The sequence below is a fragment of the Myiozetetes cayanensis genome, unplaced genomic scaffold (assembly GCF_022539395.1).
Source record: "Myiozetetes cayanensis isolate MyiCay16 unplaced genomic scaffold, myiCay2020 scf14, whole genome shotgun sequence".
Classification (NCBI taxonomy): domain Eukaryota; kingdom Metazoa; phylum Chordata; class Aves; order Passeriformes; family Tyrannidae; genus Myiozetetes; species Myiozetetes cayanensis.
Window position 1 is genome coordinate 20,330,872 of NW_026087048.1, and position 18,687 is coordinate 20,349,558.

Here is an 18,687-nt window from a genome sequence, read left to right on the forward strand (position 1 = left end):
TCCAGTGCCTGGCCCCTCACTTGGGGCTCCCAGCTCCCCACTCCTCCCCACGGCCACTCCTTTGCTTCATTAAAACACAAGTGCCAAGCTGCCTTCCCAGCTGGAGCCTGGCTGAGCCACCCAGACTGCAGGGAGGAGGGAGGGAGGGAGGGAGGTCAGGAGGGAGAGAGGGAGGCCCCACCACCCACCTGTGAGTGTTTGGACACCCAGTGCCGCAGCACGTTGAGGACACGGTTGGTGGCCGCTCTCCGGATCACAAACTCCTTGTCCCCGTTCCGCTGGTCCGTTGGGAAGCCTGAAACTGCCAGCAGCCCCTCAGCACAGCGCAGCTCCCTCGGGAGTGGCTCAGGGCTGCTGCAGGGCTGCCAGGAGCATCCCCCCTTCCCGAGCATCCCTGAGCTGCTCCGTGTCGGGGAGCAGCAGGACAGCTGGGGCCACCTGCCCACAGGTGCCATGGTTGAGGTGCCCGTGACCTGCACACCCCTTGGGCAGCGCCGTGCCCGGACACCCAGGACACGGCCCGGAGTGGGCACTGGGCTGGGGGGCTCTGGCCTCCCCTGACGGGGCTGCTCCTGGTGGGAAACCCAACTGAGAGCAGTGGAAATGGGCATCCCACAAACGCGTTCCTGCTGCCTCGGGGGGCAGGTACCTGCACTGGCCAGGGACATCCTGCGGTACTTCTCCTTGGTGGGGGTGCCCTCGTTGGCCCCCGCCGTGGCGATGGCGAAGGCAGAGGTGGCAGACAGGGCGCTGCGGGTGCTGTCGAGGTCCCGGCAGGACGTCATGACCACGCCGTTGTTGTAGGAAAACAGCGAGAAATCTGGGGGAGGAGGAATCCAACACCACTGCAGGCACTGCTGCTGCCCACACAGGCTCCCCCCAAGCACAGGCACCCCCCAGGTCGGAACAGGCCTCGGCTCCCTTGTTACCTGATGAATTTTTGCACTTGATGGACTTGGGAGTCGTTGGAGATTTTGTTGGGGAAGTTTCAGCTTCAGCTTCATCACTGTGGTTGGGATCCGTGTCTGACTCTTCCCTGACAGACACCTCTGAGCCTGGGAGGAACAGGGAACCCCTTTACCACCCGCTGGACACAAATGCAGCCACATTTTAGCTCTTCCAGGTTTTCCTGAAGTCTGACCCATTCCAGCTGGGGATGCAGCCAACACATATGAGAAAGTACAGAGTCCTGCAGTTACACTGGGATTTTTGGGATGGTTTTTTTCTTTGAGGTTTGGGTGGTTTTTTTGTTTTGTATTACAAATTAGTGAGTTTTCAGGAGGCAGGAGCTCACTGTGCATGCACCCAACCTGGCCTCCCTGGGCAGGAGCCCCCCACCCTCAAACCCACACGGACTCACTTTGCTTGCTCGGCAGCGACTCCTCTTGCTTTTCCGAGGCCGCTTCTCCTTCATCCGGGATTTTATTGGGATAGCTACTGGACACGTACAGTTTGTTGATGTCCAGGGTGGTCTTGCTGAAGGGGGCCATGGAGGAGTACATGCTGGCATAGCCATTGGAGGAGCAGCTCAGCGCCGCCAGGTCCAGCGCCTTGCCCCCCGTGATGATGGGGATGTTGAGGGACAGCTTCCTGCGGCGGCTGGGGGACGAGGACTTGCTGATGGACAGCGGGGGGGGCGAGGAGAACTTGCGGTTGGCTCGAGGGGACTTGGGGGGCTCCCCGTACAGCAGCTTGTTGTTCTGGCTGTTGGCAAACAGGAGCTCCAGGGACCTTGGAGGAGAGGCAGGGAGAGGCTGAGCTGGCACCTGCCCTGCCCAGGAGCTCGTGGGGATCCCCCACGGTGGCACTGGGGCCCCGGGGCATCCCCCCAGGTACAGCAGAGCTGTCATGAGCCTCTGGCCACCCTGCATGGCCCTCCTGGGACAGGGGACACCTGCAGAGCTTGGGTTCCTCTCCTTCCCCAGTGTGGGGGTATCACAGCTCACAGGGAGCAGGAGACACAGCCCCAGGGTGGCACCAGGGCTGGGCAGGTCTGGGGCACAGAGAATGCAGACGGGGGATGGAGCAATGCCACAGTCCCCCCAGACCCCACTGCTCCTTCAGGGACAGGACAGATCCTGGAACAGCTCCAGGGCCAGGCAGGGCTGGGGTGCAGAGACTGCCTGGGGACAGGGAGGGGACACAGAGTGCTGGCAGTCCCTGCACAGACCCCCACACCCCTCCAGGCACGGGACAGGTGCCAGGGCAGCACTGCAGCGATGCCCCACGGCCTCACCGTGCCGGGATGGCACTGATTGGCTTCTTGTAGATGGTGATGAGCTTGTCGAGGACAACGAGGGCGGTGGTGAAGACGCGGTAGGAATGCAGGAACGTGTTGAGGAAGTCGATGCTCAGGAAGCGCAGGTCCGTCAGCCTCTCCAGCAGCCGCTCCACGCTGGCATAGCGGATCTGCAGGACCTTGCAGGAATTCATCGTTTTACTGAACCTAATGTCAACATCATCACAATACAAGCTGGCATCAGACCTGCAGAGAAACAAGATATCTGTGGTTCCAGCCTGGAACGAAACCAAGAGACCACAGAAATGGGCGCAGGAAGGAGCCTTGTTCATACAGGGTGGCCCCATGGAAAACACAGGCAGGAACGTTCCTGGGGATAGTCTGGAAACCCACACCCCAGAAAGGGTGGAAATGCTGCAGAGTGCTCAGCAGGCAGAGGGATGTGGATGGGATTCCAAGGCACACACAAACCAAGGCCTGGCAGCAGCGAGGGCAGCCGATGTGGCAGGAACAGACCCCGCACTGCCCCATCCCACTGGCAGGGACCAGCCCACCTCATGCCAACATCTCCCACCACAGACCAGGGCAGCCCCTGCACCCCAGCACCCACAGGGACAGCAGCCCCCACACCCCTCTCTTCTGGTACTTTCACCCTTCTTTATTACTATTATTTTTCTCTAAGCTCTCCCCTTCGACGTTCTCCCTCCCTGAGCACATCCCACACAAATCCCTCTAGTTAGCAGCTCTTTAATGCTCCCAATCACCGCACTGGACACAGCCCATGGAGCACAGATGGAGGCTGCAGGAGTCCCGGGGCTCCTGACCACTCCAGCTGCCACTGGAGCTGTGTCCTGGCCCTCTCTGCACTCACTTGATCATCTGGGGGACGGTGACCTTGGAGTTCTCCTCGAAGGCGTTCATCATCAGGCCGTTGCAGCGGATGTTGTCCACGCACTGCAAGAGACACAGGTGGGTGGTGTGGGAATAGCTGGAGGTTGGCCTTATCCAGACCAGACATGTCCCTGCTCACTGCATCTCCCATGTCCGACAGGAGAGTGGGGCTGGGGCTGCACTGCTGGGAAGGGCAGGAGCTTCTTCCTGAGGACAGGGCTGCGTGGCCACGGTCCTGACTCCCTGCTCTGGGGGAGCATCACCCAGAGCTGTCCTTGAGCTGGACCCAGCCTGGCTCCAGGTGTGCCAGCAGTCACAAAGCCATTGCCAGGGCTGCCAGATCCTGCTCCCAAGAATGAAGCTGGAATGAGGACTCCACAGCCCAACAACCCCTCCCTGCTGGCTCCTACCTGGCTGATGTCACTGGTCCACGCAGCCTTCTCCTGCCTGGATGAGGCCACGAGGATAACTGTGAAAGATGAGGAATCTTTTGGCTCCACCACGATTTTGAAGTCAAGGTGGTCGATGTCTTGTCCTGACGTTTTGGCTTTGGAACAGAAAAATCACACACAGTGATGGGAAAAGGTTTTCCCACCGCCTCTCCCCCCATGGGCTTTAGTCAGAAGGGTTTTTAAGGAGGGTTTGTTTGGGGTTTTGCGGGGTTTTGGCTACCCCAGGGCAGTTGGATCTGTGTCAGTGTGTGTCTTCTTGGTTCATAGGAAATAATTAACCTAATTAAACCTCAGTCATGTCTTCATTGAGACTACTGGCATTTGAATTCACTCCTGCTCTGCTACAGCTGGGTTTATGCCACGTGGACAGTCGGTGGGAACATCCAGGAGGACCCCAGACCCCTGATGGGACACCGGCAGTGCTGCCCACACTGCCACCATCCCCAGTCACGACCCATGGCACCTGTCTCCAGCTGGGGAAGCACCCCTGCCACCTCCCCAGCCCCTCCACCACGGGGCGACCACACGGCCAAACCCAAAACCACTGACAGTGCATGGCGAGAGACACTGCTGTGCTGGTGGGACCAGCTGTGCCAGTGACCTCAGCAAAAGGGGGTCCTGGGGGAGTTGTGACCTTGCCTGTGGTGATGTCTGTATGCTCAGCCCACACTGGGAGATGCACAAACCCCCTCCCCACCCTCAGCAGTGGGGATGAGCAGGCCCTGGGCACGTCCCGAGGGTGACCTACCGTCCTCATCGGTGCTCTCGGGCTCCTCCACCAGCGTGCAGTCGATGAGGGAGATCACGCCGTTCTGGGGGGCGGGAGGGGGGCTCAGCAGTGGGACCCCCTGCAGCACTGGGGGACCCCCAGACCCAGAACCCCATAGCAGCCCCCCACCCAGGGGCAGGAGTCGAGGTTCAGGAGGGTGGGGGTTCCCCCATTCTCCTCCCCGCCCCAGGGATGGGGACGGGTAGATGCCCCTGGCAGGGCACACACAGCCCGTGGTGGAGGTGGGCACACACAGCCCATGCCCAGCACAGTGCCTGCTTTCACTGGGAAAAAAGCCATTTTTCCCTGCCTGCTGGGATCTCTGGGTTTTCCTTGTCGAACTGATCAACTAATTTGTTTATAAATTATTTAATAGAAGCTTTAAATTTAATTTTCCCAAAGTCTGTTGTTGTAATTATCAGCTCTTTGCCACGGACTGTAATTCTTCAAACTGATAATTTAATGCCAGTAATGAGCAATTTCTGTAAGATTCTTGCTCAATTAACTGCCAAACTTCCCCAAATAAACACGGGAGCCCTGGGAGCAGCCAGAGGAGCTGGGAGTGATCCGGGCAGCCTGGGCTGCAACTCCAGTTTCTCACAGAACAGATTGTCAAGGTTTCTGCTGCAGATCAGGGTAAATTCTTTTATCAGGGTCTTGTAGTTTCTCATCTCTCCTATCACTCAGCTCTGACAAGGACCATATGAAGTAAGTCTGGGTGCCTCCCACTCCCAGCCCAGCACCCCAGGGAGGGCAAGGTGGTCCCTGGAGCCCGGTGTCACCAAGAGCCTGGCCAGCTGAGACCGCAGCCGGGCACCCTCTGCCCCCTCCCCCTGCCCAGGGAGCAGCAGCACCAGCAGCCCCTTCCCGGGGTTCCCCCAGCCCCCTCACCTTGGTGAGGTGCAGCTTTCCCCCCGAGCCGCGGGTGCAGATGATGAGGTGCTTGGAGAAGAGGAAGCACTGCCGCTCGCCCTCCTTGCGCAGGGACAGGGAGCCCAGCCGGCCCCGCGTGATCTTCCCCTTCTCTGACATCGGCACCTGGATGAGGGACCCTGGGAGGGGACGCTGCCGTCAGCGCTGCGGGCAGGGACATCCCCGAGCACCGGGGCAGGGACATCCCCGAGCACCGGGGCTGGGACCGCCCCTGGCTTACAACCCCCAGCATCTGGGTGGGCACCACCGTGGCCCCCAGCCCATCCCTGCACCCACATCACGGGGTGCTCTGCCAGGACCGAGAGCCTGGTTCCACAGCTTCCCTGGCAGGGGAATCAGGAACAGCCAAAATGCACCTTCTAAGCCCTGATGCAGAAAAATGCAGCACCAGAAGTGTCTGAGAGTGCCAAAACTGCCTGAACATGAGGCACTTCAGAGCAGAGGAAACTCAGAATTGAACTATGCTTTTAAATTTCACAGCCCACCGGAGCACACAGAGGGACAGGGACGGGGGGCTCCCATTACTGCAGAGGGGAGGGACACGGGTGCCAGCACAGACCTTGTCTGACGAAGGTCTGGCTGGTGTCCAGAAGGATCTCGCAGCCCTCGATGATCATCCTCTCTATCGCCAAGTTTTTCCGAATATTTTCAGTCTCGCTGACTTCATCGTGCATTATCCTGAAGGAGGGAGAGAGGATTGGAGCTGGGAGAGGGTCTGCACGAGTTTTCCCAGTGGATCCCTTTGGACTCAGGTAAGTGTCACTTGGTGGGGCTGCACCAGGTAAGACCAAAACTAAAAGGGTATCAAGGGAACTATGGGAGTATCCACCCAGACAGGGCTGGGAGCTCCAGAGGTGACCTGCTCATCCGCCCAGACTGTGCCTCCAGGCTGACAAATATTGAAACTGGACTGCTTGGAATTCCCAAAATTCAGATTTAGAGCAGGCAGACCTCCGCATCAGCAGCCCCCTCCAATATCCCTGCTCCTTGAAGAGCAGGAAAAGGGATGGAAACTGTTTACAGGATTTGAAGAGAGCTGAGTTTGGCACCAGCACCCAGAACACTCCGGTCTGTGGGCTGGGGCAGGAGAGGATCAAAGATGGGGAATTACGGCCAATTCTCAAGAGCTCATGTGGAGATCCCAGAGGCACTCGGTGCCTTCCTGCAGGGCAACCCCACCAGTCCCACCAGCCCTGGAGAGAGGACAGAACTAGACCCTTGGAGACATCCCAGCCCTCCAAAACCCTCACTTCATCGTGCAGGAGCCTGGAAAAGGCAGCCCCTGTCCAGAAGCAGGCAGGACCCATCCCAGCTGCCCCAGGGATGGATCGGGGCAGGAGGGCAGGGGACAGCTCTCACCTGGACAGCTCTTCCAGCTTGGACTTGGCGTAATCCAGGCTGTTCCTCTCCACGTGCTCGTGGGGTGTGTGAGCCAGCAGCTCGTGCAGGGTCAGGATGTACCTGGGGATCTGCGGCACAAGGGGCAGAGCGGGGGGTCAGCAGGGCCTCAGGTGCCCACCCTGGACTGCTCCCAGTGCCACTGAGGACACCATGGCCGGGGCCCCTCTGATCTAGGAGGTTAAAGCTTCAAAGCTCCTTGTGCTAGAGCTGAATGAAGAAGGGAATGGCACGGGGCTGTGCCCAGGACCCTGCTCTCCCTTGTCCCTGTCCCAGAGGTGTGGGGCAACCAGGGAGCAGCTTCACACAGCATCCCCCCACAGCACCAACAGGCCCAGTGATAGCCCAGGAGAAATGTGGGACCCCCAGGGTCCATCCCCAGGGCATTTTCATCCAGGTTTTGTCTCTCCACCACACGATGGGGTTTGCACTGTTCATCCTATTCCCCTGGGTATCCCCATGGGAGATCCCAGGGCCAGCAGTCACCTGGAACATGGGGTAGGTGAGGAAAGTCTCCAGGGTCCTCTCCTCGCAGTCGGGCTTGGCCTCGTAGTGCTTGAGCAGCTTGTCGAAGTCGCGGTTCTGCTTGCAGTGGGCCAGGATCTGCAGGCTGTACTGGTGGTTCCGCACGAACTCCTGGTAGATGTTCAGCATGGGCAGCAGGATGTCGAACAGGTCGGCTGAGAGCAGAGCGGGGGGAGCTGGGTGGGATGCTCCAGCCCAGGTCCCAGGACAGCCCCCCAGATCCCACCCAGAGCACCCCCCAGGTCTCCCGTTCCTTGTGTCACACCCAGCTCTGCCCAGTCTGGGTTTAAAGAGGGTCTAATGGGACACAGAGATGCTCTCCAGCACCAGCCTCCCTGTGAGGGGTCCAGCCTTCCACCCCACCACCTGGCAGAACCAGGAATGCAGGAATTGGGGTGCTCTGGGGTTTTTTACTCTGTGACCAACGTGACCAAGCAACAACATGCTGTGCAATGTGTTTTACTGCTGATTGGCAAATGCCTGTTGAGTTGCAGGAGGAGGAAGAGGAGGAGGAGGCAGTGGCACTCACCCAGCACCAGCGTGGGCCAGCTGGAGATCCGTGCCTTCAGGCCTTGGTAAAAGATTTGGTGCAAAAACATGATGGTTTCGCTGAAAGAGGAACCGAGACAGGACTGAGCCAAAACAAGAACAAGAAGGATGAACAAGGGGCAAATAAGGAGGATTTAGACAAAATCCCCAGCCCAGGGGGAGCAGGGCAGCCCTCAGGCTGGCTGCAGGGCTCTGAACAACAGGGTGCAGACAGAGCTGCAGGCTCCTGGGGACCACCCAGCCCAAGTGCCCCAGTGCCCGGGGAGGGCAGGGGGTGCCTGGAGCTGCTGAGGAGCCGCAGAGCTCCTGGAGCCCAGGATGGAGCCCACCTGTTGAGGAAAATGCTGCTGACGTCATCGTGCGTGATGGGCGGCTTCTTGGAGCTGGCAGCCATCCGCAGGGGCCGCAGGAAGTTGTTGACCAGGATGTGGAGCTGCTGGACGTACTCGGCCTCGGCCTCCAGCATGCTGAACACCACCTGGTTCCTCTTGCGCATGCTGTCGGCATGTGGGGACCTGATGTAGTCCTGGATGATGGTTTTCCACTTCCTCCGGCACAGCCAGCCCCGCAGGAAGCTCTGCACCTGAGGGGAGCAGTGGTGGGAGTTATGGACAGGGCTGGGGGCCAGGCAGGGTCCCCCACTCGGCATGGGGCAGCCAGGAGGTTCCCTGGCTCCACACCAAAGTCCGTGTTCTTGTGCCTCTTGCTGGTGCTTCTCTGAATCCTCCAGGCTGGGAATCCAACAATAACTCATTTAAATCCCTGGCACAGATTGCCCAGAGCAGCTGTGGCTGCCCCATCCCTGGAAGTGTCCAAGGCCAGGTTGGACGGGGCTTGGAGCAACCAGGGCACAATGTCCCCTTTTCCCTGTTCCCCTTTCCAGGGATGGATGCAGGACTCCTACAGGAAGCAAAGATCCCATTTAATCCCTGACCTCCCAGGCACAGCCACTATGCCAGGCACTGTCCTGCCAGGTGCTCAGCCCTACCCAGAACCCCCAGTTGCCCAGTGAATTGGGGCACCAAACCCCCCAGAGCCAGCACATGTCTGGGCACCCACACATGCAGAGATGCACCCAGAGAATTTTCTGACCCTTCCTCATGTAACTGGGCACCCACAGCACGTCCCGCTCTGTGCCCAGCACTCCAGGCCCCACGTGCAGCAACTGCCTCTGCCCCAGGCACGGGGTTCAACCCCTCACGCCCTGCGTGGGACAGCAGGTGCCTGGGTCAGTCTCTTGCTCCCTGTGGGAATGCTGCAGGGGGATGGCTTTGCCTTTGCCAAAATAAAAGCTGTGACAGTGACCACGACCACGGGAGGAGGAGATGTCAGAGGTGGTGCAGGAGCCAGCAGGTCAAGAAACACCTCATGCATGCAGAGGACACCACGAGTGCCCCACCAATAGATGGGTTCCCAGTTGGGCAGAACATACTTTCCTCCTAAAAAACCCTGTTGGCAGAGGCACCTCCTCAGACACCCCCGCCAGCCCCCCACGGAGCACGTCTGCTGTGCCTGCTGGGACCCCCCCAGCGCCAACCCTCACCACCACCCACCTTCTTGATCTTCTTGATGTCACTGTCGTCGTCGCTGGGCGCGCTGGTCTGGCTGGCCTGGATGCGCTCGTGGTCCTTGAGCAGGGAGGCGATCTGTGGGCACAGGGGTGAGCACGGCCTGGGGGCCAAGGACATGCCAGGCTGCCGCCGTGCTGAGGACAGCACAAGCCCCTGCCTCAGTGACAGACACAGGGACACAGCGTGCTGGTTCTGCCCGAATGGGAATCCCAAACTCACAGAATCCTTTAGGATGGAAAAGCCCCCTGAGATCATCGAGTCCAACCCTTCCCCAGCACTGCCAGGGCCACCACTAACCCACGTCCCTAAGGGACACATCCACACAGCTTTTAAATCCCTCCAGCGATGGGGACTCGACTGAAGCGGATGAAGCAGATGAAGAAACCTGGCAGAGTTCTCAGGGCACCACTGACTCCTCAGCATCTCCAGCACCCCGAACACACCCCTGGGACCGGGACCTGGAAATCCTGCCAGCTGCCCAACCCAAAACCCACCCTTGTTTGCTGAAAGAGCCTTCACAGCGAGTCAGTAAACACAACTGGGAGAGAAAATGGCAGCAAAGTCTCAAGCATTTGCACCCCAAGATGTGCAGGCGGGGAGCAGCCCCCCCAGCCGTGGGATCAGAGCCACCAGCTCCCAGCGCTTTGGTTTCGCTGTTTCTCCCTGTACTTTCTCTCCCTCCTCTGCTCATCGCGTGTCCCGGCCCCCACGGCCAAAACCGCTTGGAAAGTGACAGCAAAAGGCAAGAAAGCAGCACATGTGCCATCCAGAACGTGGGAAACTGGGAAAATGTGATCTGAATTCTGATTTTATAGAAAAGAAGCAAGAAAACAACTTGGAAAGATGATTTTCCTGGGGAGAAAAAGTCCCATTTTGGAGAGAGAGGAGGAACAAAGGTGTTTTGCTGTCTGGACTGTTTGGAAAAAGCAGGAACGTGCTGGAGGTGGTGGCCATGGGCTCACAGTCACTGATCCAGCTCCTGCACAGCTCCATCCGTTCCACCCCATTTCATTATATGGGATCAGATTTTAGAGAAGCTTTTAGAGCTTTTTCCTCTCTGTGTGCTCTCCCAAGGAACCCTGAGTCCCCAAGACGCCCCACACACTCCCTGCACTGAAGGGTTTGTGGGCACCAAAGCCATTCTCATGGGATAGCTGCTCTGCCAGCAGCTCTGGGCCAACCCTCAGCTGATTCCAGGGTTCACGACATCTCCCACCTCTGCAGATCCAAGCTGATGGGGATGCTCATCCCGACGCCTCTGCCCCTCAGGGAAGCAGGGTCACCCCAGCTCAGAGGCTGGAGCAGACCCAGGGAGCTCCCAGCCAGCACAGCACCAGGCACAGCACCGGGGTCCCAGCACAGGCCCCACCGAGGGGGTCCCGGACTCCACCCAGAGCGGTTTTGGGGTTTATCCTGTTCTGCTGGAGAGCACAAATTCAGCACTCCTGGGAAGGGCTTGTGGCTCCCCAGCCCCACAAGACTAAAAGAACCTTCAGTGCACTCCAGCACAGGGTCATGGATTGCTACTGACCTGCACTGCACTTTTTAACCCAAAATTTCCAAATGTAAGGAAAAGCCCATCATAAGAACAGGTCAAACCCCCCACACACACACACCCTCACTGCCTCTCCAGATGCCTCCTCTGGGGCGATTTTGAGGTTCTGACCGATTTGGGATTGAGGTCTCAGCCATTTTGACCCGCTTGCAGCTGCCTCCACCCCGACACCACTGCCCAACCCCCTGCCAGGCATGAGGAGGGGGCTGGTGGCAACGCTGGCTCTGGGGTGCTCTGAGGTGCCCCACGCTCCCACCCTGCTGCCCAGCCACAGCTCCACTGGCACCAGCACCCACCTGCAGCCAAAGCCCAGGGAGAGGGTTCTGGGGGGCCAGGCAACAGTGATGGCCAGGGAGCAGGGGATACCCCCACCACTGGGCATCCCCTCTGCCACCGAGCATCACCCACAGCACCAGGCATCACCCACAGCACCAGGCATCACCCCCACCACGCTGAACATCCCACCCACTGCCAGGGCTCCCCCACCACAGCCTCCTCCTCCCAGTGCCTCAGAGACACTCGAGTCTGCTGAGTCATCTGTGCACCTTGGTGGTGTCTGCTGTTCCTGGCCTCGTGTCACCCTTCCCACACCCCACACTGCGAGGGAGCTGCTGCCAGAGCTCCTGGGACATGCTGAGGGCAGCGGCTCCACGGGCAGATCCCACGGGATTGCTCAGTGCAGTGTCCATGTGTTCAGAGCACAGCAATCCCTGGGGTACCAGGGAGAACGAGTGCCCCTCTCTGCCCCCTCAGGTGAGACCCCCCTGCAGAGCTGCCTCCAGCTCTGGAGTCCAACAGCAGAAGAATTTGGAGCTGCTGGAGTGAGTCCAGAGGAGGCCCTGAAGCTGCTCCCAGGGCTGGAGCCCCTCTGCTCTGGAGCCAGGCTGGGACAGCTGGGGGTCACCTGGAGAAGAGAAGGATCCAGGGAGACCTGAGAGCCCCTTGCAGGGCCTAAAGGGGCTCCAGGAGAGCTGGAGAGGGACTGGGGACAAGGGATGGAGGGACAGGACACAGGGAATGGCTTCAAACTGCCAGAGGGCAGGGAGAGATGGGATACTGGGAAGGAATTTCTGGCTGTGAGGGTGGGCAGGTCCTGGCACAGGTTGCCCAGAGAAGCTGTGGCTGCTCCTGGATCCCTGGAAGTGTCCAAGGTCAGGTTGGACAGGGCTTGGAGCAACCTGGGCTAGTGGAAGGTGTCACTGCCCATGACAGGGGTGGAACGAGATGAGGTTTAAGGTCCCTTCCAGCCCAAACCCTTCTGTGATTCTATGATATAGTGGCTGTTTTCCCCTCTCACAGGAGTCAAGGACCAGCTCCCCAGCCCACTCCCCAGTGCTCCTTGCTGGAGTGGATCCTTCCCTTTACAGCAGTTGTCCTGGCTCCAGGGAGCACCCCGTGCCTCCCACAGACACTGTGCTAGCACAGCACAGCCACAACCCCCTGCTGCACCACTGCTGCAAGGAAAACCCCCGAGGGAGGCAGTGCCCTTGCTCCTCTTTGCAGTAGAAGGGCCAGCCTTGTGTCAGCAAAACAAGCAGAAGCACCCCAGCCACGACCCCCCCGGTGCTGCCCACACAGGGATGTCACCACCCCAGGAGCGTCAGCGCACCCCCGGGGCCACGTCGGGTGCTTCACCTCGGCCTTGAGGCGCTCGATCTCGATCTCCCCGTCCTCGATCTGCTGCCGGAGTTGCTTGGCAACGGTCTTCTCTGTCTCCACGATCTGCAGGAGATGGAGGTACTTCTGCATCAGCGCCTCGTGCTCCGTCGCCAGGTTCCTGTAGCTGTGGCAGACACGGCCGTGAGCGTCTCGGCCCCGTGGATCCACTGCCACCTGCGGCCCCGGGATGGGATCCCAACACCAGGGGCTGCAGTTTGGCAAGGAGTCCTCCTTCCCAGTCACCCACTGCTCTGGCCCCTTCGGATCCAGGGAACCACAAAGGGAAGGAACCAGGGGGCACTTCCTGCAGCTGGGAATGCTGCTGCTCGGAAAGGGCTGGTTTGGGGAGCACAGGGGCTCCCCACGAGGGGCAAACAGGCAGGTCAGCACAAAGCTCAGTGAAATTGTGTGAGACAAAAAAAACCCCCAAACACCCATGGCCAAACCTCTGTCACCCACTGCATCCCAAGAGTTTACGGAGAAAGACACGAGTGCCACAAGCTCCTACAGAGTCCTGGTCTCATCAGGGGCTGCAAAGGATGGTGTTTCTCCCGTTCCCTGCTCACAGCTTCCACCTGATCCCACACCTTGCTGCCAGCCCAGCACCCTCATTCCCCTTAGAGGCACCTGCACTGTGCCGGCTCCTGACCCCTCTCCATGACAGGAGGGCTGTGCCAGGGCTCCCACAGCACACAGACAGGAGCCTGAACAAACCCACACCTGGCCAGTTTGCTATGCTGGGTGAATCCCTTACAGATGGGCTGGGAATCAGGCTGGGACAGGCAGCACCAGTGGCATGGGACTGGGGTGGGGATGGGGGAACAGCTGAACACAGCCCCCTGCTTGCCATGAGGGTCCCCAACACAGGGCTGGGGGACAAAGTGTTCTGCTGTGCCCACTGGCAGTGCCCAGCTCAGTGGCATCCTGCCCCCAGCCCCCTTGGCACAGTTGCCCCCTCAGCCCCCTCATCCCCACCACACAGGCACAGGGACATACCTGGCATGAGCTATGGCTGCCACCCACTCGTCGCAGTCCTTGGCATCCTCGGTCCTCAGCTCCAGGGTCTTCTGGTTCTCGTGGTTGAAGTTAACGGTGAAGTAGTGCTGGAGGGCAGGCACAGGGGTTACACTTACACTACACACAGGGCTGGTAGAAAGTGCTTCCTGACCCATCACAGGTTAGTTCATTAAAAAAACACATTTGGAAACATGAGGAGCACAGCCAAGACGTGCTGCCCCCAGCACAGCCATGCCCCCAGCTGAGGACAGGGCTGGGAAACGCTCCAAGGGCAAATCCCATGGGGCAGAGATCCAGCTCCAGGGAAACCTAAACCCACCAAACCCACCCCAGTGCAGGGGGCTGCAGTCCTGAGCCTGCAGCAACCACCCTGGGGACACTCTCACCTGGGGAATGGGGCAGAGGAACAAGGATGCTGAGCTGGACCTGCATCCCTGCCTGCATCCATAGGATAACCCTTGGACTTTATGATCTTAGAGGTCTCTTCCAGCCCTGATGATTCCATGATTCCTGCCTGCATCCATATGTTAGTGGTTGGACTTGAGGGTCTTAGAGGTCTTTTCCAACCTTTTCTTAATGATTCTATGATTCCATAACGCTTGCCTGCATCCCTGCCTGCATCTGTAGGTTGATGGTTGGACTCGGTGTTCTTGGAGGTCTTCTCCAACCTCAGTGATTCCTTGATCCCTGCCTGTGTCCCTGCCCTCAGGCAGTGAGCCCCTCAGGCAGTGAGCCCCTCAGGCAGTGAGCCCCCTCAGGCAGTGAGCCCCCAGGCAGTGAGCCCCTCAGGCAGTGAGCCCCTCAGGCAGTGAGCCCCTCAGGCAGTGAGCCCCCCAGGCAGTGAGCCCCTCAGGCAGTGAGCCCCCCAGGCAGTGAGCCCCCCAGGCAGTGAGCCCCTCAGGCAGTGAGCCCCTCAGGCACACGCCCGATTCCCGCTGCCGTCCAGGGGTGACGCGGGGCAGAGCCGGGTCCCTCGTGTCACGCCCGGCCCGGGGGCTCCAGTGGGGGTGGTGGCCGCGGAGTGGGGCTATTTTTATCCTCCCTTGACATTTGCAGTGTTTGTGCTAATTGTGTGCGGTGCCGCCGCCGGGTCTGTGCTGCTCCTCTGCTTCCCTGCAGTCTCCAAGGAAACAGGTACCACGCTGCAGTGCCGGATACTGCCCGGAATAACTGGGCTAAACCAAACCCACTGGAACGAGCTCATCCTGACATCATCTGCTCCTGTTTGGTTTAATGAAGGACCTGCATTCACAGCTATCTTGGAATAAACCACCCCAAGCCCGAGGTGCAGCAGCCTGGCATCGCCCCCTGCCCCCCGGGACGGGGGCAGCCGTCACCTGCAGCCCCAGACCCTCCTGTGCCATGGAAACACTGATGTGTGCCACAGTGCCCTTCCCTTCCCTCCCTGATCAGGGCCAGAGGTGCTGGGAACAAGGGTCTCCAGATGGGCACAGGAGGCTCTGGGTGAGCCTGGGATGCTGGGGAGCCGAGGGGAGCCGAGGCACAGCCACTCGCTGCTCCCGGTCCGTGCCAGCACAGGCAGCACAGACAGGCTCAGCACGCCCAGCACCATGCCCACCCAGGATATGCCTCAGGATAACAGCCTGAGAAGCACCCTCAGAGCTCACCCAGCCCTCCTGGGTCCTGCAGAGGAAGAGAGGGCAGCTGGGACCCTGTGCTTCCCAGGGGCACAGCAGAACCCTCCTTCAGAAACTGCTTTCGCCTTTGGGGGCAGCTGGTTGTTGCAGGGACCCACTGAAGATGCAGTTCCTTTCCTTCTGCCCAGGATTCTTTAGGTGCAAGATCTTTTATTGCCGATTCTGTGGACAAGCTTTCTTCTTATGGAGCCATTCCCATGGTAAAACACCATCATCCATCGCCCACCCCAGTGTAATACACCATCATCCATCACCCACTCCTTCCCCAACCCACTGTGCCCTGGCTGCCCAGAACTCTGTGTCTGCCTGTGGGACACCCCCAGAGCTGCAGCAGCTCCACAGCCCTTTGCTTTTCACCCCTTTTCCTCTCCCTCCCACCCCCAAAGGCTTTTACTGACAATTGAGGGAAAACTACCCAGAATCTGTCATCTCTGCACCGTGTGATCCCATGCCTCACCTTTACACCCATCTCACATCCCTCCACTTGTAAGTGCATCGAGAAGAGCTCACCAGGTTGGCAAGGCTGGAAATGCCCCACTTACACAACAAGGTGTGGGGGAGCCCCTCTCCCCTCCAACGCCCCTGGCAGCTCCTGGTGCTGTGGGGACAAACCACCCCAACACCACAGCGTGCACATTCCCCACACCTGCTTCACCAACACCAACAGCTGGTGCTCAGCCAAGTCCCCAGAGGACCAGCAACACAGGGAGTGCCCAAAACTGGTCTCTGCCTGGCTAGAGGGGATGAGATGGCAAGCCCTGGGCTGCCCTTCCCAGGTGCTGCATGAGGATGATGCAGCATCCATGTGAGCTCCCAAGGTCCCACGGGGATGACACAGCACCTGTTTGTGCTCCCATGGGCGAGTGCCCCACTCTGAGCCGTGCACCCACAAGCAGGACCAAATACCTTACCAGGTTAGAGCAGCCTGACCTTCCCCGATGCCCTGGGAAAGCATCAGATTCGGGGCTTGTCAGAGGTTAAAATAAGGGGTGCAGAGCCCAGGGCATGGATCAGGACAGGGAGCAGGGACAGGGATGTGGGGAGGGACCCTGCACAGGTGCCCACCCTGCCCCATCCAAAGGTTTGGTCAGATAGTTCCTGGTTCATCCAATTTAAACCCGAAAACTCAGGAAGGTTCTCCCAAAGGCAGTTTCAGTGTTGTTGGCAGCAGAGCTCGATGATGAGGGGTGAAGGTCTCCCACCCCCATGGGGCTGCAGCCAGGACCCCTCAATCCCCACCTCTGCTCCACCAGAGACCCAAAGCTGACTCCCTCCAGCACACGCTCCTCGTGCTGCTCTGCTTTATCCCCACACAATTACCAGGAAGTGCTGGGAAGGAGGAAGTTATTTTATATTTGAATAATAAAACTCCCACCACCTTTTATCTACGCCCAAACGCTGATCCCTCTCTGCCATCACAGTGACACATCGCACCCCACAGCCCGGGAGCGCTTCCTGCTGCGCTCCCCGGGCAGGGACTGGGGCCAGGACCAACCCCACGGGCAGGACCGGCACGGGACCAGCTCCATGGGCAGAACCAAACCCACACACGGGACCAGCACAAGAACCCCCCTCACCCCAGCCCTCTCCCTCTGCTCCTGCTAAAATAAGCAGATGTGATTCCTTCAGGAAATCCCTCATTACGGGGTGTTTCCCGTGCTGCCTTCTGAGTCCCCACTGCGGGAGGCACATCCCTCTGAACCCCGGAGCTGTGGGATGCACAGCACTGTGGGATGCCCAGAGACCCAAACCCCAGGGATTTCCTTCAAGAAGCCCTGGCAGACACAGCAATTCTGCCCGAAGTAATGATACAGGAGAATTCCAGGTCACCAAAAGAAATGTTAAAGAACTCCAGGGGCACCTGCAGACCCAGCACCCCTCCAGGCTACCATCACCCAGCTCCCCCTGGCTACCCACAGCCCTGTGACCATCACACAGCTCCCCCCCGGCCCTCCCTGCTGCAGTGGGGGTTTATTACCAAGGCCCCTGATGTGAAGAAAGACTCAGAAATAAACCCAAATAAGCTCTAAAATGATGCATTATTTCCAAAATGGAAAGCCAACCTATTCCCAGAATTCTTTTAAATTTGGAGCAGGGCATTCTTCTGCCTGAACAACTTGCCAGACCCCTCAGGATGTTATTCCCAGGAGTTGCTCTCCTTGCATCCCCACGCTGGTGACTGCACATGTGATAGTGGGGGGACCACAGGGAAACCCCCCCAGCAACACCAAAGCAATGACTGTCACCCTTTACTTGCTTTGTTGTGCCATCACAGGATTCTTTCCACTCCACAAGAATGCTCCTCATCATCCCTCTGGAAGAGAGATGCCCCCCCATCATCCCTCTGGAACCGCCTACCCTCCATCCTCCCAGAGTGGGTAGATCCACGTCCGCCTGTTTGTGAGGCTGATGGTTATTCCAGCTGACACAAAGGGCAAAAGGAGGAGAATTTTCCTGCTCTGGATGGATGAGTCTAAAAATCCACAGCCAGCTATGGCAGCTCTTAACATCCCTGACCTACATACCATGTGCTTTGGGAAAACAGGACTTCGGAGTCGGATGCTCCAGCAGCTCATTTCCGTGCTGACAGTAAGAAAAAACATCTCAGAGGCTGCAATTTCCCTCCTTTGCTTTGGGATGGGCTGTCAGGATGCTCATAAATGGGTGCTAGAGGCAAGCATCACCTGTATGGAGCAGGTTCTGGAGTCATGGGCAGAAATATTTGTAGAAAAATTCAAATAAATCAATTTTTCCCTGAATTTAACCAGTGATCTTGCAGGCAGGCATGCAGGAAACACCAGAACCAACAACACGAGTACACACCCCACACACACAGTCAAAAATCCCCACATGGCATTGCTTGCTACAGTAATTAATTAAAAACCCAACATTTTCCCAAAGCTGCCGAATAGTTCAGGCTTAGTTCCACAAATTATGATTTATAGTCCGAAAAAAATCAGATTGCATGGAATTACATTCAGGTAGAAGAATTTCCCCTGCCCCAGGTGGCTGATGCTCCTTTTTTGGGGTACCCAGCTGAACCCCCGTTCAGGGCTGGGCACGGCTGGATCCTGTGGCTGATGCGCCCCCGCAGAGCTGTCTGAGCTCTCCCACTGCAGGAACAGCTCCATCAGCAGGGCCTGGGGCTTGGCTCTGGGACAGCTGGAGCTGCTGGGCTGGCAGGGGATACTGCAGATCCCCAAGACTCCCAGATTTCCCTATCTCCACTCCCCTCCAGCACTGCCAGTGTCTTGGGGGTGGGGGCCATGGCACAGGGTGCCCTCGATGCTCTGTGTGCTGCTGGTGCTGGGAAGAGCCATGGCTTTCCCATGCCCTCCTTGGCTCTACAGGAAAATGAGTAGGACTGGGTTTGGACACACTGCCAAAGGATGGGAGACAAACTTTTTCCAGGATGTGCCCGTGGGAATCATGTCCCCAAGTCTTCTGCCATCCCATGGGAACCACGGTCAC

At 58.7% G+C, this 18,687-nt stretch overlaps 1 protein-coding gene across 8 annotated transcripts in view; it reads right to left on the reverse strand.

Annotated features, from left to right (window-relative positions):
- Positions 1-18,687, reverse strand: part of RASGRF1 (Ras protein specific guanine nucleotide releasing factor 1) — a 30,690-nt gene that overhangs the window by 8,052 nt on the left and 3,951 nt on the right. For 7 of the 8 annotated variants that reach the window (XR_007628140.1, XR_007628141.1, XR_007628138.1 and 4 more), the window contains exons 2-18: positions 13,538-13,644; positions 12,518-12,665; positions 9,310-9,402; positions 8,086-8,339; positions 7,737-7,816; positions 7,169-7,362; positions 6,644-6,753; positions 5,844-5,962; positions 5,243-5,403; positions 4,331-4,394; positions 3,541-3,677; positions 3,111-3,193; positions 2,237-2,485; positions 1,361-1,731; positions 930-1,055; positions 650-820; positions 189-301 (exon numbers count right to left, since the gene is read on the reverse strand). Coding sequence is in view for 2 of the 8 variants with exons in the window: in XM_050309504.1 (XP_050165461.1) it covers positions 189-301; positions 650-820; positions 930-1,055; positions 1,361-1,731; positions 2,237-2,485; positions 3,111-3,193; positions 3,541-3,677; positions 4,331-4,394; positions 5,243-5,403; positions 5,844-5,962; positions 6,644-6,753; positions 7,169-7,362; positions 7,737-7,816; positions 8,086-8,339; positions 9,310-9,402; positions 12,518-12,665; positions 13,538-13,644 (2,580 nt within the window). In the remaining 6 variants the exon portion in view is untranslated. The remainder of the gene's footprint in view (positions 1-188; positions 302-649; positions 821-929; positions 1,056-1,360; positions 1,732-2,236; positions 2,486-3,110; positions 3,194-3,540; positions 3,678-4,330; positions 4,395-5,242; positions 5,404-5,843; positions 5,963-6,643; positions 6,754-7,168; positions 7,363-7,736; positions 7,817-8,085; positions 8,340-9,309; positions 9,403-12,517; positions 12,666-13,537; positions 13,645-18,687) is intronic. The other variant, XM_050309505.1, reaches the window with a different exon arrangement.